The sequence below is a fragment of the Clytia hemisphaerica genome, unplaced genomic scaffold (assembly GCF_902728285.1).
Source record: "Clytia hemisphaerica strain Z4C2 unplaced genomic scaffold, Clytia hemisphaerica genome assembly, whole genome shotgun sequence".
NCBI classification, from domain to species: domain Eukaryota; kingdom Metazoa; phylum Cnidaria; class Hydrozoa; order Leptothecata; family Clytiidae; genus Clytia; species Clytia hemisphaerica.
In genome coordinates this window covers 464,789-488,744 of record NW_027104233.1, presented here as the reverse complement: position 1 = coordinate 488,744, position 23,956 = coordinate 464,789, and the positions used below count along the sequence as shown (strand labels likewise).

Below are 23,956 nucleotides of genomic sequence, written 5' to 3'. Positions count from 1 at the left end.
TATAGTACATCTGCTTAACATATCAGATGGAGTCATTTCATGAAATGCGAGTGGAACATACACTCATTGTGTCTGGTCCTCCCTACCACCCTTCCAGACATGCATTAACATAAATGCCCAACTCCAATAACAAGTTACATAAGTCTCACATATTCGTTATTGCAAAACTATTACACAATTTCCACATTATCATTCGTATCATCACTTTTCTTTAACATTTTATACTACTGTTCGTAACTAATGTTTTCTATCATTTATAACTGATGCTTATGAATCAAACATCTAGAGCAAGAAGGGTCTGCACAATCAGCATCATTTATACCATCATCACAAAAAGAATCAACTTCTTTGAGTAGTTCTAAGTATTGTTCAACAGAGCATGTATTTTGTGAAACAGTTGTTACTGAAAGGTTTTGTAGTCTCTTTTCTTCTTCTTTCCTGAGTTTAAGTTGTGGGTTCCTATTAAGATATTCCAAACGTTCAAAAGGAACAGGTTCTGCTAAGCACCAATCTTCATCCTGTGTAACACGTGAAAATGCCGTGTATGATGTTCCACAGTTCAATTGTTCCATCCTAGTTTCAGGAGATAATTTAATTATAACATTTTTGACTTGTTGGTTGGGTCCGATAGTCATACCTTGTGATTTAGCAATGGTGATGGCGTAACCAGTAATCAATGGAAATCCAGTACGTTTACAGCATTTTTTAACATTTTCACAATTAACAACATTTGATGTGATTGGAACCCAAGTCGGGTGATTTTCATTCCAAACTGGACCTTTATATCTTGGAAAGTCAATAATTACAATTTCTGGCATTTGTGGTGGTTTAGAATTGGGTTTATAGATGATACTAATGACTGTTCCAATGGCACCATTATTTAACCCCAGCCTGGTCATACAACCTTGATTTCTTGTTAGTATAACTCTACAACCGACAGCAATGATAGTTCTGTTAGGAATTTGTGATAAACTCTCTTTAGCAGTGTTGTGATGTGGTCCATAGCCATTACACTTAAATTCAGCACTTACCACTCTTTTGCCGTTGTGATATTTGGAATTTAAAACAGAGCGGTTGTAACAATTAGCCTCTTTCCATGTTTCTGTTAAACAAATAACATTTGAAGTTTCATCATCAAATTTTCTTTTTTTCTTCGTTAGGCAGATTGTCATAACACCTTTGGTTTATTTCTTCCCAGTCTTTTTTGGTTACATTACCTGTTCGAAGGTTATCCAAGCGTCTAAGTAATGCTGCTTGGTTGGGTTGTTGGCGCATGATTTCCTCTAATATAAAAACATCTTCAATATTTCTGTACACAAGAGCACCAGCGATGTCGATCGGATCTGTAGAATCAAGGATCTTGTCATACAGATTACGTTCTCCAATAGCTCTCAGTTGAAATATGTCACCAAAGAAATTGAAAGTTGGAATGCATCCAAATGGTATAACACTCTCCATGTCTAATAAATTAGATGACATTTCACAGAACCGATGGTGAAACCACGCTAAAACGTACTGCCCAACCATTCCTCTTTCATCTGCATTAAGACACATCAGAGAGAGCTGCTTTCTATCATCATTGAGTGTTAACCCTTTCAAATGATCACTTTGATCAGCAGACATGGGCCTATCAGCAAGAGTTATTTTTTCTTTGTTTTTTCTGGGAATGTTAACACAGGAGTGAATGGTTCCTCCATCAGGTAAAAGCAAACCTGCTGCACTTGTTGGGGCCACATTCAAAACAGCTCGATTACATTTGAACAAGCGACGGACCAGTCGTGTGATAATTTTAACAACTTGGGACTTTCCTGTTCCCGCACAGCCCTGGACAATAAGCCTTTTACAATTTTCATACCCAACATTAAAATTACCTCTGGCATACTCCAAGAGAATTTTCACATTGTAATTAACTATCAACATTTGCATGGAATTCACTAATTTCGGGTCTACATCTGGTAGACTACATAGTCTCCCTTCTCTCACAAATGCTTCATTGGCTTGTTTTGATACATCTGATAGCCACATATTTGTTTCTTCAATTTGTGCATCAGTAAAAGATTCAACACCCAAACATCTCAAACCATTGCTATACCAGTCATAATCATCCCCACCACTATACAAAACTTCTTCCTCGACCGGGGCTTCTTCAATGGATGCCCTATGTTCTGTTGCAATATCTCTAAGAAGAAGGTTTCCCATGGTGTCAAAGACTGAGTCTTGCGATGATTGACTATCTTGGCTCCCTCCAAAAGAAGACTGAGAAAATATAATCTCTTCGTGTGTTTCATTATTTAGCTGGTGGTTAACACGTATACGCTTTGCAACTTTCTTATCATATTCTACTTTGGCAAACTGTAACATCATTTTGACAGAGTCTGGGCAGATTTCAGAGTCTAAAAATGTGGCTAATGCCTCAGAGTAGGTATCAAAGCCATTTTTAAGATCTTCAACATTCCTCCAAGTGCCAGGTGCAAATTTCATAAGTAACTCTTTAGCAAAGTCTTCGCCCACTGGCCAAACCCAAAAGCGTTGGCAGCCAGTAAACACAGGCACATGGTCTTTACCGCAAGGGGATTTTTTTGGACAATCACACTTTTTCGCCCAGTCAAACAAAGAAATATTAGCATCCTGTTCTCTTCTTATGTCAGAAAGAAATTTATCAAGTGTATTTTTCTTTGTAACCTGACCGTCTTTAGCATTAGAATCAAACAATCTGTAACCACTTAAACCAATTCTTTTAAATCTCCTGCTACAACTATATAATTTTCCTTTGCTATTAATAAAATCAGCAGCTGAGGATGGTGTGTCTACATAACCAACAGTCTTCAAAAGTAACTTTTGTGCTACGGACTTTATAGAAACTGTTGGTGCTGATTTATTAAGTACTAGCCGGTACCCGGCGTCGCATGCCGGTTAAGCTGTAGCTGAACGCACTAAAAGTCCTTTTGATGTTGAAGCTGGCTTAAAAAAGCGATCAAATGAATAAAAGAAATCTGTACAACATTTAACTCTAACCTTCCCCGGGTGTCTTATCTTTAAACCATATTTGGATCGTTTACTGCCCCCCCCCTCCCGAGACATAATTTTTTGTTTAAGTCAAAAGTTATCAGAAAGAGCATCGTTTACTGTACCAGTGTCGTTTGAAACGGCTCTGCAGGTAGTTATTTTTCTCGCTTCGCTCGCGTTAAATATGCCGTCCAGTTTGAATGACAATATTTCAGGAAAAGTGGGAAGGTCAAAAAGAATTGTGCAATTTTTTGTTTTTATCAGATCGAAAAAATATGAAATTCGAAGTTGCTTTTTTAAACCCTTGTCATAACTTTTCGAATTTAAAACATAAAAAATGACGTACACGCTTTTTAGCAGTAACGACCAATGAAGTATAAGCCCGAAGGGCTAGAAGTCAATCTCCTTGGTAGGATTTGAAGCCAACAAATCCTACCAAAGTTGCGCGGCCTTGAGCGGCTCGCCTAGTTTTTACACAAATGACAGATTGAAACTAAAATTTACCTCTAAATTTCGAAAAATATCAATCGTAAACAAAGGAATTGCTAGATTCAATCTGTTGTCAAAATGCGGCGCATTTTTTAAGGCTTCACTTTTTCTTGCCTGAGAAAGGTTAGAGATTGAAGTTTAGCCCTTCGGGCTTTAAACTCAATGGTAACGACCACAGATATCTGTAAAGCCCGAAGGGCTAGATTTGCGGCTTTTATCAAAAAGTGAAGCTCATCTTTGGAAGGATTTCCTACCAGAGTCACGTGACTAAAATATGCAATTTCACCGGTTTGAGAGATGTGAAATAGCGTTTGCCGCCTACGTTTTTTGATCTCGCGCTCCGAAAACAATTAAAATGCTAGATCTTATCCATCGGCACGAAATTTAAAAGGTCAAATTTTTGCTTCACTTTTTTTTGCTGGAGAAAGCTTAAAGTTGCTTATCTAGCCCTTCGGGCTTAGATATCTGTGGTAACGACGGCTTGAATATTTTTATAAGAAAAAAGAAGTGAACTAATTTTTTCTTATGCTTTATATCCTTTATATCGCCCTTTTGTTGTTGTCCACAAACCTTTTTATGTTTTGATTTACTTTTGAAATATTCTTTTCTATGAAATGAAATTGTTTTGTTTTGAAAAGAATTCGAATGTCATTAATAAAATACGATCGTTAAATACATTCGAAAACATTTAAAACAAAAGAAGAGAGAAAAAGGCAAGTTTGGGCAGAAGTTAAAATTACTAAATGTAGATGGGCCTTAAATTTCAAAACAAAGGCTTAATAAAGTCTAAACCAAGCTCTATCCGATCTTTTGCAAATGGCGCGAATTCAAAAAAACAAATTTGTGGAGCAAGAGACTAAAAGTCATAATTTTAAAACACAAACAAAGCGAAAACGAAAGTGGTGACACACAGACACACAAAGCACCGCTATTAATATATAGATTTGCTTATATATGCCAATTAGATCTTGTGTGCTTGTGTTGCCTTTGCAACAATACCCTGTTATATATTTAATTAGGGCTAATAAGTCTTCTGAGACAATGGGTTGGGTGTCACATTGGGCTGACCAAGTTAAAGGCCTTAGAAATATATATTGAACCATTCGCGGGTGATCATTCCTCCCTTCATATCTTTGTATTTCACCTTGAGTAAGTGTAGCTGCAAAAGGATTCGTCTCTTTTCCAGCAGATCTTTTACTCTTCTCATCGTATTGACCAAAATGATGCCTACAGTATCGAACAACCTTTTGAATAGGTTGGCCATCCTCATCCCTTTCTTTTGTAGTCACAGTTTTCCGTCTGAGACAATATGCACTGCAAGAGTGTAGCATGACCTTATTGACTGTATCAATATGAAATGATTTTAATTCTTCGTGGTTCTTTTGGCATAAAATACATTTTTTCAAGACATTAGCATCAACATTTTTTAAAGTTCCTTCAGGCAATGGCCATTGATTTGTATTTGGAGTCCATTCTGGTGGCTTATCTGGAAAGTTTTGTACATCACCTCCTGCAGGATGCATAGAAACAAACTGAGGAGAAAAACAACCTTCTTGATTTAGTTCGTTTGTTTGGAGCCATTTTTCTAGATCTTTGGCAATATTTACAGATGGATTGTTCATGTCTTGGGATAATATTGCCTTGACTATTTCATAATGAGCTTTTGAAAAAACAGTGAATGAGAATGGATTTGACCACGTGATTTGGCAAACTCATAGCGAGTCCAAAACTCTTCGTATTGAAAAAGCTGTTTTAAAACTGTGTCTTTATAATTGTGATGTCTTACATCAAAATATGAAGTGATAATATGTTGGTTCTGTAAGATAACCTGGTGGCAATATTTGGAATCATTTGTAAATTTAAGTGTAATATCATGTTCTGATTGTCCATAAATTTCGGCAAGGTATTTGATCAAAAGATTATGCAATTGAGGCCAATGGTGCTCTGCACAACTGCTTGTGTCAAAATAAGTGGGATAAACCTGGAATTCTTTAAGCATAAAAAAGCAAAGTGAATCCAATTCATTTTTTCTCTCCCGCCAATATGGTGCAGTGTCTACAAGGTTAGCACTCATTGATAAAAACTTGCGTGGGATTGACTCATTTTGATCTTCTAGTTGTTGAAGTAGTTCGTCCCGGGTGATGTGTTTTTCATTTATTTGTTGGTTAACACAAAAACTTCCTTGATCTAAAGCTTTTTTACGCAAGCTGATATTCATAAGATGAAACTTTAGAAATCTGTGAGCAGGTACACGGTTGTCTTTACAAAAGTATATATGATCAATCCAGTCCTCAAATTTTAAATTTTTAGCAGCTTTGATAGTGTAATCACAAGTTCCATTAACAAATATATGAGGATAGCACATGGTAAAAAATCCTTCAGTTGAAAGCTCTGGGATGGGTTTCTCTCTTTTGCTTGTATGCAACTTACCTATGTCGGCTACCGCACCTGCTTCAATAAGCTCTTCAATATTGCAATTTTCTCCAAGAAATAGGCGTAATGCATTCTTAACATTCTCATCAGCATCAGAGTTAGTTAGTTGGGCTGCAAATCCTGAAGATGTTGTTAATTCTTCATCTACAGCAAGTTTTTCAAACTGACCTGGTGCTGGTCCCCTATCTTCATTGTTTTTTTCACCATTATCCTTCTCAGCTGAAACAATTGGAAGTCCTTCAACAATACCATGATTTTCAGGAATGTTAAGGAGCCGATCTAGTTCAATTGTCACATCGTGATAATATGGATTGGGTTCATACAAAAAATATCTGCCTTTCAGAAGTTTGCCTGATATATGGTTCTTACCATGATATTGTGTGTATCCGTGTTGCGGATTATCTAACCCATAAAGAGGAAATCCAAAAACTAAACCATTAAGAGCATCTTGCACCCTTTGTCTAGAAGCCATGTAGGCTTTAGAGTTGTTGTTACCACTTCTAATCAAAAGAATTCCAATCTCAGTAGGCAATTGAGGCAGTTTTGTAAAAATTTTCAAATTTGAAGGTATGGCTACTGCATGTCCTTTCGAAGCAAGCATGCCATATTTCAAACAATGAACGTAGATGGCAATTGAGATTTTCCGAATTAACAGTGTTTCAACAAAAGTCAAACCTTTTAGAAATGGAGGAACATCAATGAAGTTTTGATTATTGTGCATCAAATTCCCTTTATCATCGTGAAAACAATCAATAGGAGGCGACAGAGCTCCTGAGAAAAATAGTGCTTGATTTTTTTTACTTTTTTGTTTTTTATTAAATTCATCATTGCACCTATTACATCTTTGTTCTTGAACTTGCCAAAAGTTAGGATCATTTTTCTTTTTTGAGTTATAGGAAAAAAATTCAGGTCTAACTTCCTGGCATGTCATACATGCAGAAACAGTATGTCTATCTTCTCCTTCGATAAATTTTGAAATAGCCTCTTTTACAAGAGCGTTTTCATGAATTTGAAGATCACCATGCTTGTGGACATCTGAATTAGGTACATTGTTGCTGGTTACTTTAGGCTGTTCAACCATTTCAATGTCTCCATCACTTTGCAAAGGAAGATTATCATTGTCTGAATGATGTAGTTGCATATTTTTCTGGGTTGTAAGTGGCATAATGTTAATGGGATTTTTTGGAGAAAAGGTACTTTTACATAAAATGTTTAGCTCTTTAGTAGTGATCCTTTGATACTTCGTTGATTTTCCCATATTTGGTGTTTGTTGATATGATTTTAAGATAGGAGGAAAAGTTAGCTTGTAACTCTGGTGAGCCTTCTGAGCATGGACAGGACGGTCAGGTACTCTTTTAGCATTATCACTCAAAATTTTGTCTACTGGCAGGATTTTCTTATTGTTATCTTTCAAGGAATATGGTTCATTAAAGGATTTAACTGGAAATTTTATCTGAGGGAAATTGATCTTTTTGTTGTTCTTTAGTGATGGAGATGTACATACTGTCTTGTGACCATCATAGTTTTTAAGCACACTAGCAGAACTGATTTCAAAATGAATTTCTTGTGAAATTTGTTTATTCATTTTAGATTTATTATCACATAATTCAATTTTTGTGGACTTTGAAACCTTTTCAATATAACTGGTTTTCTCAGTGCAAATTTTCTTTTCTTTTATTTCTGTTCGCATTGCTTTTCTACGTTTCCTTTTTGTCGTGTATGATTTATTTTCAATAGGTGGTAAAAAGGTAACATCGTACATATTACATTCTTTCTGTAAAAGTTTATCAGTTTTGTCTTGGCAAGGTTTTTTTGTCTTAGACAATGTTGAAGATGGGAGAATAGGAACACAAATACTATTTTCTTTTGAATTAAGAGTTGGTAATATTTGATTGGATGTTATTCGATCTTCATTGTTTGATTTCTTATAGATTAATAAATATGGAACAATCTGATCATTCACTTTGCAGTTGAAATTGGGATGTTGAATAACTGACACTTTTGCATCGTTGACAAAATACCATATTTCCCCATACTTAACAGCAGAAGTATAGTGACCTGTGTTAGCAGTATCACCATGATGGTAAATAACAGCTTGCAAATTTAGATTCCCTAGTAATGCATTTTCAAAATGAGTTTCAATATTGAGGTTGGGAACTAGTTTTCTAGAAGTGTTTGATGCCTGGTCATAGCAAAATATTTTTAGTGAGACAATCAAATATTCAGATATGTTGATAATTGTTTTACTTTTTGTAGCTATTGTGCGAGATGGACAATTTGCACAGTCGTACAAGTCTTGAAGCAACTCTCCATGTGGGTCATTAACTAATCTTGAAACTTCATTTTTTATTGAATGATGGTCAAAACGATTAGGAAACTCAATATGACAGATAGTTTCATATGTAGTTTTCTCTGAAGCATTATAACATGTTTGACATAATATAGACTCTAAGCTAGATATGGTAAAAACGGATTCTTCTGGTGCAGAACTTAGATTTAAATCATAAATTTGGTACAGCAAATATATTAGACATTCTTGAGCATCAAACTGTTGTAAGCGACTGTGATCATAATCCGGCCCAAGACAAAAAGAAGGAATCAAATGGTATGTTTCAATCGTTGCATTTGATGATGTCATAGCGATAAACAATTCCCTAATCATTAACTTTCCTGAGTTACCACAGTTAATGTCAAAATTATAAACGAAGTCACGAAAACTTTCGACAGAATATAATGCTTGAATAACAGAATTAAAAAAGCAAACATTTTGGCCCAAATTTTTCAGCCCTAGTGGAAAAAGTCTTGATTGTCCTGACATTTTGATGAACACGATGAGAGAAATATAGAAATAGTGGATATTTAGGACTGTTCTGTTTTAGTCGGACGTCAAATTTTTTATTTAAAAAGTGTCAGTGTTGATATTTCTTAATGATCAGATAGTTACAGACAGACACAGACAGACAGGATGTTGGGAAATGTAACTCTTGTGTCAAGAAAAATTTCTCTCAAGTGAAAAGAAAACTACGACTGTAAAAGGTGGAGTGCAATTTCCTTCCCACTGCTAAAAGTGAGGAAAAAGTCAACAAATATCAGAACTATATACTTCCCTGTTGGTGCACAAAGTTATGTGTTGTGTTGGGTTTTGTTGAATCCAAAATGTTATGGTAGATGAAACTGATTATATGATATGATTTTTCAAAATGATAATCGCCACAGTAGAGCAATAAATTCACTAAACTGTAGAGTTTTCCAAAAGCTTTCAGGTCGATAAAATTCTTCCAGGAAATATTCTTCGAATAAAAAATTCACAAAATGTTTTCGATAAATAAAAACAAAAAGATCGAAACCATAACAACGAAAATATCAACCAATCAGTTGTCTGATAGTACGAAAATATCAACCAATCAGCTGTCTCATAGGTGAAGGAAGAGATACTAAATATACGGAAACGACGAAATGGCTCTTTTGGAAAAAACCCTAACTCGGACATTTTCGGTGCCGTAAAAATAAATTTTTTATTAACGAAACCATCTACCAAACCGAGATTGATACCTATATTTGAACGAGAAACACAACCTTGAACGAAATACTTATCTACATTTAACAGATGGGAACTAAATTTTCGTTTTCGTCTTGCGCTTCCCTGGTATATAGAGTTTAAAGGTACGCACACACTATAGCAAAACTGCTTCGCTCATGTATATTCGCTTCGCAAAAAGTCTCTTTAAGAATCACCTTTTCAACAAATTTAGTCTTTTTTAGGTTTTGGATTTGGGAGGTCCGGCCTGCAAATAACCAAATTTCTCCTACCTTAGTTCCTAGTAGAGGTTAGGGGTAGTTTAAATTTAAATTGTGGATTAAGACTCGACGTATTCAGCGATAGCCTATGGACGCAAGAATTTTTCTGCTATCAAAGTTAAGCCTCAAAGATTAATGTGTATGCACCTATTTGAAAAATATATTTGTCATTTTGTTGAATGTAAACTTTTCATTGTCTTGCGGCCAATTTTTTCCCCAGCCTGGGAAACTTGTAATAAAAGAGTTTTAAAACTATTCAGACAAAAGATTTGCAATATTTTACCATTCTTGCTTTCCATGGTTAAAACATAAGCGATTTTAGAAAATAATGAATAGTACCCCTAAAACCACTTGACACTAACCGGAACGAGTTCCACCAAGTTGGTAATAAATAGATTGTGGTTATGGTGGAGACACCCCAGAAAGGATTGAACGCTAGAAGTGTAGGGAACGCGTACTTCTGATTGAATAGTGAACTGTATAAAAAAGGTTTGATGATAGCCAAATAAAGTTGAAAGTTAATCATTGAGATTGTGGTTATTGACATCATTGTAAATGCGCATGCCAACATCATTAAGATGTTACCAATATGACAGCAAAAGTGGCCATCAGATAGCGATAAATTGTAATGAATGTATAAGGGGAGTGCAGTTGAGGCGGATCCGAAATCAACCGCTGTAAGTGTTAACAAATATTTGTTTAGTAATTGTCTTCTCATTCTACGCTGTTTGAATATGGATATGAAGACGAGCAAATTCAAGATGGCTGCCACCATACAGACGGGTAACATTGCCAACGAACGAATCTTGAATAATAATTTTGTTGTGTCGTTAAATATGAAAGGTGTGAAGTATTCGGCATCACATGTCAATGTTTCTGATCTATTTTGAGTGATCGCACAGTTTTGAGATTCCATCTTTTCAATACCTTCCAAAAGTTTTTCTACCTAAAGAAAGACAAATTGTTAGGTAATACATGGATACAATGAAGATTTTTAGTCCTTTGTGTACTAGATGGAAAGAAAAGTTTAGTTACCTCTCAAAATACAAGCAATACAAATAAAGAATTATTTTACGAAAACGAATAAAACACCCCCGTGTCACAGACCCGCTGGGCACCCCCACCCGCTGAAAAAAATGTCTAAAATTTTGTCCCCGGGGAAAAAAACAGGCTAAATTTGCCTCCGGGGAATCCCCACTGAAAACTTTTAATTTTTCTAGATCCCCACTAAGTAGCTCTTCAAAATTTTTATCTCCCTGCCGGTCCCCACTGAAACTTGAAGATTTTGAGAAAACCCCGCTACCCGCCTATGCTCAAAAACATCAACAGAATTTATACAAAACTTTAGTTTGAAAACTTATGTTAAAAAACTGCTAACTGCTAATTCTATCTTTGATTAACTCTTAACTGATAATCTTTATCTTTAAGACTGACTGTTCATTGTCAGGCAACTTCATCCAGCCAGCCAATCTTTTTTAACATCCAATTTAGATTGTCTACCATATTTGTTTTGATTTTGAAATACCTTTAAATATATATTTTGCACGCTCGCAAGCTAAGCGAAACAAACTGACAGATTTCTTTACCTAAGTAGTACGCGCTCAGCTAGGCTAGAAAATCTCGATTTTTTGTTATGAACATGCCTGTCTAGAATGTGAGACACGGGAAAAACTGTTTACAGTGGTTTTAAACCTTTGTGCTCTTCATGCTTTATGGAGTTTTGATGATTAAAATGGGTTGAAAATAGACTGTTGACCCTGAGAATACTTTAATGGATTTTTATCAGTGTCAGTTTGATGTTTTGTAAACTGTTGTGATTATGATGAAAAGGAAGACAGAGAAAACAAACTTGGAAAACTTTGCAAGAAGCTGAGTCCTGAGAGGGACATGTTTGTCTGGATTTATTTCTACCTCAAGAAAAAAGAACAGTCATAAGACGAAATTTATACAAGGGAGAGAATGGATATTGTCATTGTAGAAACTCAAAAATTATGGGAATGATTTGCTTTGAATCTTGTTGTGAGAAATTTTTTGAGGATTTCTTTTTGTCCATCATGATACAGCATGACCCATGGCCTGCAAAATACAACAGCAGCAGAAGCATATGATAGGGCTATCTAGTGACCAACAAAGACAAAATTGTTGAATTGATTGCATATGATACTGAACCTGTCAAATAGTTCCGATATCAAAGAGATTGTAAACAGACTTCTCAAGACCATGAATGTGATTTTTGTTATCAAAATTATGAATCGGTCAATGATATTGATAATTTGACGTGCTTCTTCCCAAACTCAGAGCTCAAACATCAAACGACATTTCTTGAACTAACTTGGGAATATGTTTTAAATTCATTTTTGATGGATTATATTCCTGTTCCGCTATCATCCTGACATGCATATACATAAAGTAAAGAAACCCAAGCTATGATTTAAAATAAATACCAAGAATTCATTTGCTTGACTGAGAAATGTTTTTCATTTTTTTTGGAATTATTGTGAATTATTTTATGTTTTGCATGGCTGGTGTCTCTTGGAATTTTAATGAAAGTGACATAAGGAGAAATGGATGTAGAGGCATTATGTAACTGTTTTTCTAGTTTTTACATTTCATTTCATATTTAATTTTGTTGAAAAATGTCCATAAGCTTCATAGACCTTTTTTCAAAGAGGACGTCCTGTTGAATAATTATGTACTCCAGCCATAAAAACAATGATAGAGCCATGCATAATTAATGTATCATGCATATTGTAATAATTATGCATGGTTTTATCATTGTTTTTCTGCTGGACTACATAATTATTCAACAGGGTGGCCTCTTTGAAAAAAGGTCTATTACCCGCTTCATTAAAGCTTGATAAGAGATTTTTATTTTTCAAAACAAATGAACAACTTTGACTCAAAAAAGCTTCAACATAACTTTTTTTTTCTCTCACAGAGGTTTTGATATAATAGATTATACACAAAATTTCTAACAATTTTCTTGTTCATCTCTTTTGTATATTTTTATGGCTCTCTTCCTTTGTGAGGCTTGTGAGTGATATTTTCATGTTTTTTAATAGAAAATGTGTACATTATTATAGTTGAGATACCTATTTATTCAAAAAGTGAATGGATTTTAAAAGAAATTGTGAGATCTTTTCTTTTTCTATCATGACTTTTTTTAGCTATACGGTTTTTGATTTCATAAGCAACGCAGTGCTAGCAACTTGGCTTAGGAACTCTAGACCTGAGTATGAAAAATTTTTAAACTACTGGGAAACCCATTATTTTCCTTTTCCACTCTGAAAAGACCCTGAAATCTTGCTATATTACGACCAAAAAACTGCTTTTTTAACTGTCAAAAATTTGAAATTTGAGGCCATATTTAGCCAATCTAGAGGGTCCTATTTTCAAAAATTTTCTGCCACGTCGGCCCCAACCATGGTGGCGCCTCCTTAGACACTTATGTAGCCGTTACGTCATTATACCAGAGATACACCACTCTTTTTAGATCCTAAACCCCCTGTAAACGTAATCAAATACAATCGATTCCGAAAAAAGTGGGGTAATACAGGGTAATATTAAATTGAGAGTCGATTGCTCGATCTTGTACCATTGAGCTAGGCTGCTCATTAGGATCATGGTATACAAAATTCATGTCCGAGATCACGAGGACGTTGATCTCATCAAATATATATGGCAACTGTCCTAGGAAAGTAGCCACTCCAATAGAGCTTGTCTATTTCTTGTTATAGCTGTCATGTTAGCAAATAGTTGCTATTCTACCCGTTCAAGATGTAAGGTCTATGTTTGGAAATTTTGGCCAAATGAACTTAGGGAGGAAATGTAATATAAGTAATTCAACTTAACAAGCCTCATTGACCCAATCAAGACTGGGTGGGAGGAAATAAAAATATTATTATGCATTATGATGGGGCCCCCCCCAGTGGTTTGCGTGAATGCGTGAATGGGCTTTTTTGGTTGCGTGAATGCGTGAAAATCGAAAAGAAATTGCGTGAATGCGTGAATTGAAAAGACTTGCGTGAACGTGAAAATCCATATTTCTATTGCGTGAATGCGTGAATCTGCCCTGTTTTTTGCGTGAACGCGGAAATTTTTCCTTTTCACAGTTTGTAGAAAACCCCAAATTCAAGCACAAAAAAATCAGCAACTTTCAAATTCTCTATTTTATCAAACGATTCATGATTTAGATGCGCTTTCTAGCAATCTAGACATGCACCTTAAATTTCCAGATTTTTTTGCTCGGGCCAAACATGTATTGGCCCTCGAATCTTAAATAACTCCAATTTGCCTCCTTGAAAGTTTTTGTTTAAGATAAAACCATGGTAATGCATTATGAGTGATCCAGGGCCAGGGCCAGCCAGGGTCAGAGCCACTGAGGGGCAGGAGGCGGACATGACTTCACCACGTTTTTGCAAATAAAAAGAAACTTATTTCAAAGAAATTTTTACCCATGATGTAGACTTTCGATAACCTGATTTCTTGGCAAAATTAGTCTGAAATGGAGTCGTATTTAAGCCACCAGAAGGTTAAAATAGAAATTTTCTCCTGTCGGCGCAAAACATGGTTGCGCCTCCTTAGTCACTATGTTTTTGGCCCCTCCACGTTAGGAAATTAATTCGCGAGCCCTGATTAAAACCTTTCTTTTTAAATTTTTTGATCGCTTCGCTCGCAACAAATGTTCATTCTTTTACCTCATTTTGCAAGCTATCAAGCAATCGTACCTTGCCTCTAACGAATTTAGACTACATTCTTTTTCAATGGTGTTAAAGAGAGCATTTTTAGCCAAACGCGAGTGACAGAAATGTAAAAATTTCCTCTCTGCGTAAACCATGGTTGCGCCTCCTTACCCCTGAGCTAAGCATCATGGTGTCATACTCGAGTTTGTTTGACCTATTTTTGATAATGTTTAAGCTATTTTTTGTACAAAAATTCGCCTGCGGCGCATATCTTTTCACTTACTATCGCGATACGTTAACTGCAGAAGCTTCACCTTTTCCAATCGATCGTGACAAGTTAGAAGAATCAAATATTTTGGGTGATGGCATGCGATTAAAGTTGAAAAATTACGTAACGCTTTCTATTTGGGGGCTTCTTATGACGCTACCAAACACGGTGTTTTATAATCAGGTCTACAGGAAAAAATCACTACTAAGTTAAGTTTTTCTCAAGTGCATGACCAGATCCGGTCGAATAATATCACGAGTACAACCTTGTCATACTTTTTTATGCAAATCGAACGTTTTACTCCATAATGGCGGAAATTTTGTAAATTACGTAACTTAGCGAAACGTGAAAGACCTCTATTTATGACATTTTCCCCGATTTTTTCCGAAAATTTCCCCGATTTCCCAAAAAATTGGGTTTGCGTGAATTTCGAGAAAAACTTGCGTGAATGCGTGAATTGCGAAAAAATTTTGCGTGAATGCGTGAAATTTGGGTCCGCTGGGGGGGCCTCTATGATGCATATCCATATAATTACATAAAGATTGAAATAAAATTGCTTGCTTATCACACTTACTGTACTGTTTCAACAAACTTGGAAAAAAAAGAAAATTTCGAAATCCCCACTGAAATTTTTATTCTAATTCTGTGTCCCCACTGGTATTTTCTGTCTTTGAAAAATCCCCACTGGATTTCCAAAGAAAATTTTTTATCCCCGGTGTAATTTTAAAAGCCACCGGGTCACTGAGACAGGGGTGTAATAAAATTCGATCAATCATAAAACCAGATAAAACACCTTTTTTTCTTACAATATTTTGTCTTCTATAAAGCAAAAATCATAATTGAAGGAATTTCATCAATAAAATTGTTTTCACACTAAAGTTGATTTTAAAATTTTGTTTGGTCTCCCCCCCCCATAGAAATATTTTAATTATACATAACACTCTTAGGACCTCTTCAGTTTTCAAATTATCTTCTTCCCAGTTTGCCTCGTGTTCTATAATGAAAGATAGGTAGATCGAAAAAGATGAGGACCCATACCAGGATCAAATATATCCGTATTTCATCTTAATATCACACTCTATGATTTTTCATCTGTCTAAATAATAACAGAAATAACAGATAAATGCTAAAACACTGAGCAAAGATTGTTATCATTTGAACAGCGACTGAATTTCTTAATCTAAAAGTTACTTCAAGAGAAAGAGATTCAAGAGATACGCATGTTTCGGGATAGAATTTATATACTGTACATACGCCCTAAGTTGCTTAACAAGTGCTTGATCCAATAGTCAGAAACTCCGTCTTCACTTTCTGGTTTCTCGGTGGAAATGAAATGTGAAGGAAATGATAAAGAAATCTTCTATTTACTCAGCTATTACAGTGCATATGAGATATCAGACGCCACTCTTTTGCACGTTTTCTTATTAGAACAAACTATATAAGAAATTACGGCTTCGATGGCCAAAATGTTAAAAACAACTTAAGAACACATTTAGGGTTTGCGGACCCTAAAACACCCGATTTCTAAGGAAAATGGATACACTGTATACTCACAATATGGTCAAATTAAGAACATGTTAAGAACAATTTTAAGCATAAACTTAGAAAGTTACGGACATCCTAAGGCTCCAAAAATGTGGAATTGATGACATCTAGTATGTTAAGTTATACAAGTATAGATAACACTACTGTCGTAGTGTTTCGATGAAATCCTGGTGCCTCCTGGTGCTATTGTTTTTCTTTGAATATTAATATTTTTCACTTTCAAAGGGGAAAATTCTTAATAAGAAAAAAAAATACTGCCACAACCACCCCTGTACCAGCTTCAACTAATAGTTCAAAAACATATTTAAACTTTTTTTCTTTTCCTTGGAATAAGATTTTCCAGCAACAACCTTTGAATTACCTTACGTTTGCATTGACCAAGCAGAGACTGGTGGTCACAGACCAGACTAAAGCATTTTCCATGATATTAAGCAGATATCTTTAAAACAAGCCTTGTAATTACTTTGGACCAGTTGAAATGCGCTTGTTGTTATTTTTATCCCAGCTCTAATATTCCTTAATATTCATTTGGATCATCTACACTACGTTTGTTTTTATTAGAACACCTAAAATTTGGCTGAGCTTGGATGTGCTTATTTTTTAGCAATTTTCAGCCTAAAATGTTCTTAAATGCGTTCTTAATTTTGCAGACAAAATAAAGAGCACTTGGTAAAATTTGGACTATTTTTGACTCTCGATTTTAGAAAATCTATCCCTAAGTTCGGTTAAAACTCCTTGAAAAGAGGGAAAAATTGTAGTCTCTTGTCATTTTTTTCCAAACTGAGGCTGGGCATGTTCTTACGATGTTCTTGATTTTTCGACAAATTTCAGCCAAAACATGTACAAGCATAACCCCCTATCTAGTGCGCGTCCTTTAAAGCGTGAGGAACGCGATAAAAATGACTGACACAAACGAGTTCGTCTTTCCAACGAAATTCATCAATGGAAGATCTGTTTCTGATGTTTCTGATTTGTTTCAAATGTTGACTAAAAGCTCATGAGTGAGTGGTGAAGGTTCTTTGATAGAGAAGGGGCTATTGGAAATGGAAAAAGGGTTCTTTCCTAATTTGCTAATGAGAGCAGAAATTATATTTTTCATTCTTTTTCTAATTTTCACCATGGTGTCTCGTATTAGACAGTTACGTTTCATACATTTTGAGGTTTGCTTCACTGCATGAATAGATTATTATTTCTCGATTGCCCTTTTGTGTTTGTCGTTAAAAGGGGGATAGGCAGGAGTTTTGATGGCGAGGAGTTGGCGGCCGTCAACTTTAAGCTCTAAAGGAACGAATCAGGAACCATGGCGACCGTAGTGCAGTGGTAGAGCATCTGGCTACGGTTCGCAAGGTTGTGGTTTCAACCCCCAGCCGGGTCATATCAAAGATTCTCAAAATGGTACTTGATGTCTCTCTGCTTGATGCTCAGCAATTAAGAGAAGGATCAAGGATAATTGGAGAAATCCAGGAAGAAAGAGTGGCATCCTTCCCTACCTCCGGGTAGATAGCTATTGAAAGAGGAGCCTTCGGGTCGCCCCCGACTGCTTTCGCCAACAGGAATCACGGTCGCCCATTTCCAGATCAACTGCGCCTGCGGGAAACCCCTGAAAAACCGAGGTTGAAAACGAATATCTAAAAAGGAAAAATAAAACCCATAGACATAAGCTGTATTGCACTTATTTTTCACATCTTGTAGGTTTCACTGCAAATGACTTGGACAAGCTACCCATAGGCTATCAAATTCCAATCAAAGAGATCTTTCATAATAACACTAGAAGCACGAATCAAATTGCAATGTCGCTAGAAACTGCCATGTTCCTTGGTAAAAAAAGTCTTTGGTTTAGGTTCATATTTTTAAAAAAGGTTGGGTGACCTAGCATTGTCCGGGAGTGTTTTTATCTTAAGTCAAGAAGTGACAATTTTATTTTGTTCGGAGTTTTCTCGTTGAAGAAAAACATTTTTTACATCAGGTGACTTTCTCTCTAATTCGATCTTCGAGGGACCAAAAATTTTCTTCGAATTGTAGAGAGTACTTTATACTATTTTTCAGCTGAGGGGACCTAGTATATTTTGTTCTAATATTTTTCTAATATATCAACTACCCTCTCCTTTTCAGGCCGGGAAGATATTGTGTCTTTGAAACAATTGGAATTAAAGGAGAACACCAAGTTGTCTTCCAAACTAAAACCGTCTCACGTAAGTAATAGCTTGCAATGATGCCCAAAATTTTATGTACTAAAATGAATGATTACATTAATTAGTTATATAAATTCGTTTAATCTATGATACAAAAGTTTGTTATGATACCATCTTTATCGACTTTATCTTTTGAAGTTGTTTACACCTGATCAATGTCGATCATTTTCGGGCTTTGAAATTGTCTGTTTCTCCAAAACAGCAAAAAGATAACTATCCCAGATTTGAGACATACTGAAGATAATGAAACGAATATGCTGCTGTTAGAAAACCTAAAACAGCTCCTATCCTTGATGCTGATAGGCGGACACTTTCGACGAACGCTTGAACACTGGATGGTACTAAACGAGCCATGGTGTTAATCAAGAAGATTTCTTCCATAAGAATGGACACCGAGAAACAAAAAGTATACAATGTCCACAACAATATACTAACAGCATTATTCGGTCGTAACAACTTGAAAATGATATACACCGCCTGTACATGCCTCTTTAGTATGTACTCTAGTGACAGCTTTTAAAAATTCTGCCGCTTGGAGGAAGGGACACTCCCACTGCCCTTCCTTGCCATCACAATTGGCCATTTCACAGTCGAAATGGATCACGGGTAATCAGGGCTGATTGCGCCTCCATTACGGCTTTCTGTTGGCTAAACGCTAGACGGGGGCTCTCATATGATCTGGCCTACGTCATACTAATAAGGTTTTTCAGCATCCCAAAATGCACTGTAAGGGTGTGTTTCTGTGAGATTGCACTGCAAGGGTCGAATTTTAAAACAAATTCAAAATAATTGTTAAAAAGAAAGGTTTTTACTTCTCGTTTGTTTGAAAAAATTTCTATTGTCTGATAATTACGGCTGACAAGAATAATTTTCTCAGTTTTTCTTTGAAACAGAAAATTTCCCAAGCTTCTTCTTTCACGCAGATTTACAGCTGAGAAATATAGTGCACTATAAGGGTTGGGTAAATCAAGAGAAAATGCACTGAAAGGAAATTTTTCAGCCATATTGAACTGCACTGTAAGGGTACGATTTTGAAAAGCAGATTTTACGCGGCACATACCGTCGTTTCGAAATCGAGTGCCCCCCCCCCCGGGATTTTAACCCTTCGTTATTGCAAGAATCGAAAAATTCGATATATTCATACCAATTTCATTATTTTCATCTTTTGAACAGGACGAAGATGATAAAGATGGCATGTTAATTGATGAACAGGTAAAGCCTCTCATACTCTCAGCTACTTAATAAGCGCCCCCCCCTGCTAATTGAATTTCGGAAAATCTTTTGAAATAGTTTCTTCACTTTCCTTTACTAATAAGGTTTTTAAAATGTTTTCAAGATGTTAGACTTGTCAAGTAATCTCGAGTCTTCCTTTCTAACGTCTTCTTTAGTGTGCTTTGTCGACGTATGCGGATACTTTTCTCTTAGGACAAAAGTTAACAGAAACACCCTGAAACACCATGCTATAAAGCATAGTTTCCTTGATTCTCTCCCACTAAAGATACAACGAATCCTTTTAGTTTCAGGGGGGGTTATAGGTGGGACTGGTTTTGGTGTACTTGATAAGACACCAGAGTATGATATTTAACGGTTGTCTTGAATTACATAAAGAAAATAATAAAAAACTTTATCTTTTAAAGATCTTCGAGCTACGGTTCAAAGACGACTTGCGAGTACACGAAGTAAAACGTCTCCTAAATTCATCCGATCACGTTACTGTTAGTGTGGAACAAAAACCAGACATGAAGTAAGATACCCTAGCATATAATAACCCACCATTTCTTATCATTTTACAATTAGATGAAAGCCTTCTCCTTCTAATTCAGACTAGATGCTGCCGTGCTATAGTGCCCTTATAAGGGCATAAATGCTCTGATTTTATTATCTATTTCAAAAGAAGGGGAAGTTAAAAGAAAAAATAGGAGTGCATAATGGGCTGTTCTAATTAATATTGATACATTTGGAAATTTTTTGATAAAGTGGATACCCCCTGGAAAATTTGGAATACAAAAAACATTGGAAAATATATTTATAGCTTGAAGTGAGAGTGGAAGATTAAGAATAACTTTTGGAGGTGTAACAATGGTTTGCGCCGACGGAAGAAATTTCTATTTTGACTATTATAATATGCTTTGAATTAGCCCTACAGTATATGGCCCCCAAAACGGAGACGGCCCCCAAAACGGAGGTTTTCATTAAAATGAAGATTCTGACTTGTAGATTTATCAGAATTAAACGATTTTTGTTTATTTTGAAAGAATGATGGTTATACTTAAAAATGAGCATGTTTTTGCTGGTTTGAGACAGATTCAAAATAACATATTTGCGTCTAAAGGAAATATTTTAACACCAAAATTAGATAAAAATTGCATATAACTCACTCTAGCTCCTTGGATATTGAAAATAAGTTATGAAAACGGGGTATAGGAAACTTTCTACACCTAATGCCGTTCGGAAAATGCAAATACATCTGTGACCTTAGAGGCTGGGTAAAAGATATAGCATCTTGAAGGTCAACCAGTATTTTGGAGCCCTAGAATCAGCATTGACAAATCCGAAAATTCTAAATATGAGAAAAAGCAAAAAATCTTGGAATTCTATTACTATCACCTTGAATTAATAGTTTATAACAAAAAATCAGCATTATATATAAAAATTTTCGCTGAATCAGCAAAAACGGCAAATTCTGTCATTTTTCTGCAAAATATAGGAGAAAAATATCTTTAAAGCTTAATATTTTCAGTTTCAGTGAAGATTCTTTTCTAAAATTTTCACAGCTTATTCCATACTTGAATGGAACTATTTTCAAAAGAGATTTGTTTTCAAAAACTTGATTAAGACGTTGTGAAATCAAAATTGTCATTTTGAAAATTTCTAAATTTTCAGTTTGGACTTTGCAATATCGAAAATCTTGACATATTTCATAAAAATCATAAATTTTACATCCATCGGGTCGTTAAGGGAAAACACAAATATGTTCATTGGTTTTCCCCCTATTACCACTGGGCTTAATAATTTGATTTTAACTACACCTCCGTTTTGGGGGCCTTAAACCTGCATTTTGACAACCAGGGGTATACTGTAAAAATTTTATCAAATAAATTTATGCCCAAAACCCTCTAAATCATATTTCAAAGCTATGGTCAAAATTTTGTTTTCATATCTTAAAGATATCTCGAGAAATAGCTAAAATTTCAAACCTCCGTTTTGGGGGCCTTTAGAAAAAAGCTACCTATCTCTTTAAGCGATTGAAAAATATTGTTGAAATTGAAAATTTTGAAAAAGAACTTCCAGGAAATAAAGTAGAGATGTTAAAGGTTTTCATGCAGCAAAAATTTTAGTAAAATCTCTTTTCCTCTAGATTTGAGAGAAATTTCAAATTTGATCGCCGTTTTGGGGGCCACATACTGTATATGAAATTGATTTAGCTCAGAAATGAAGCTTTTGAGAATTTAAATGGTATACCTTTTCATTTACAAAAATAATAATAAGGAATGGCGTCCTGGCGCTCGGTTTCGCGGACCCGGTGTTTTTGTTTCGGCTGCGATCACTCATTTTTTACTATTATTCCCAGTGATCATGCATTTGCCAAAGAAGAAGAATCGAAATTGTTGATACTCAGTAAAAGAACAATGTCCCTTTCAGTTGCAAGGTTTGTTTTTCAATCACTTTACGTATTTATATGTTTATTCAAGCGACCATAGCATGAAGGTAGAGCATCCAGCTACGGTGCGCAAGGTGGTGGGTTTGATCCCCAGCCGGGTCATACCAAATATTCCAAAAATGGTACTTGATGCCTCTCTGCATGATGCTCAGCAATTAAGAGAAGGATCAAGGGTAAGTGGAGCAATCCAGGGAAAGGAGTGGCGCCCTCCCCTACCTTCGGGTAGACAGCTATACGAAAAGGGAGCCTTCTGGTCGCCCCCTCGACTACGGTCACAAACTTACTTATTCGCTTCATCTGAGATTCTTGTATCACTTTAATTATTTACTCTTAACAGCTATGATGCAAAAGATTCCGTGATATGCAGTATCTGAGAACCTTTATTGTTGTATTTTTTTTCTCAGCATTTAGATATTGAATAAATTTTACTACCGAGTATTATCTCCGTCTTATTCTGAGTATAGTCTCGTTAATAATTAATTTTTTCAACTTCTTTTGCAGAGGGATGTTAACTTTAGGTACAGCAGAACCAAAATCATCGAAAGCAGTCATTATTCCAACTCTTGACCTCAGTGGCAGATCATCTACAAGGTACTTGAATACTTTTTCTGAGCATGGGGGCATCTTCCAACAGCCCAGATCAAATATCATAAATTGACCGATGTTACATTGCTGGGATTTTTATTTCAGTCTGTTTTTAACAAAAGCATTACTCAGAAAAAAAACAGCATTATATTTATTTTTCTCTCCAAATTTGTTTCATTAGCAGTAAAACAATTCAAATCCCACAGTCAGATTTGAATGCGCTTCTATTATGGCCCAATTTCCACAATGGTGTTGCTGCTGGTTTGAAGGTTGCTCGAGAAAATTGCAAGGTATCAAGTAGTTGCATATAAAAAAATTGCATCACCGATTTAGCGGAAATCACGAGTTGAGCGGAAATCTACTTAACTTTAAACCAACAGCCTTCAATCTTAGTGGCAAAGTTTTCCAATTCGACGTCGTAAATACAGTGGAATCTCCATAACTCGAACCTCTATTACTCGAGTTTTTCTTTAAGTCGAACAAGTTTGCTAGCCCCTTCAGATAACAATGCCTTATAAGTTAGTCTCCATGACTCGAAATTCTCGGATTAACTTTTGTTCCCTTTCGAGTTATAGAGACTCTACTGTATTTCATTCACCGGCCAAAGAACATATACCTCCATTATTAATTCTTTACTGGATTGAAGATATAAACACAATTGGCATCTTTTAGTGGACTCTAATGTATATGGTTATTATTTCTCCAGACGAACAAGGAAACCCCTACCTAGATATATCAGCACTCTTTCACGAAAAATTTTAGCTGCTCTCCTGTTGATTTAAGGAAGTAAATATTTCTTTAAACTTATGGTTTTTTTAGGTTGATTCGAACTGGATTTTACTTAATAAAATGAAATATTCCAAGTTGAATGCGAGTCACTCAGGATTTCTTTTCGCACTCGGATTGATGGGCCATTTTGTCGTCACTTCCCAAACTTCACCTCCATGACTATCTTATAAAGGTATACTTATATTATTGTTAATTATTAGCAAGCTTAGACAATAAGAGAATGTTTTATACTAAATTTCAGGGCCTTTATAACAAACATAGTTATAATTTAAGTTAAAATTAACTTACCATCTTTTTTATTTCAAAGGTTAAGCGTTCTTTCGGTTGGTCAGTTATCCTATACTAAAAGTTTCAAAGAAATTTCGAATATCTCGGGACAGACTGATTATGCATTTTAATATTCAGTTCACACTTAGGTCATTAACTTCATCTATCAACTATTTTAGGGGCATGCGTTGACAACTGTTGCTCTACTCATCGGAACAGCTGCAACGAAGTAAGTCTCTTG

General features: G+C 35.5%; 1 protein-coding gene across 1 annotated transcript in view; it reads left to right on the top strand.

The window, feature by feature from the left end:
* LOC136815986 (anaphase-promoting complex subunit 1-like) overlaps nucleotides 1-23,956 on the top strand; it is a 95,433-nt gene that overhangs the window by 71,138 nt on the left and 339 nt on the right. Inside the window, exons 26-34 of the mRNA XM_067072408.1 lie at nucleotides 17,914-18,039; nucleotides 18,334-18,413; nucleotides 19,587-19,625; nucleotides 20,051-20,157; nucleotides 21,985-22,062; nucleotides 22,576-22,665; nucleotides 22,844-22,949; nucleotides 23,479-23,620; nucleotides 23,895-23,944. Of these exons, the coding sequence (XP_066928509.1) occupies nucleotides 17,914-18,039; nucleotides 18,334-18,413; nucleotides 19,587-19,625; nucleotides 20,051-20,157; nucleotides 21,985-22,062; nucleotides 22,576-22,665; nucleotides 22,844-22,949; nucleotides 23,479-23,607 (755 nt within the window). The 3' untranslated portion in view covers nucleotides 23,608-23,620; nucleotides 23,895-23,944. The remainder of the gene's footprint in view (nucleotides 1-17,913; nucleotides 18,040-18,333; nucleotides 18,414-19,586; nucleotides 19,626-20,050; nucleotides 20,158-21,984; nucleotides 22,063-22,575; nucleotides 22,666-22,843; nucleotides 22,950-23,478; nucleotides 23,621-23,894; nucleotides 23,945-23,956) is intronic.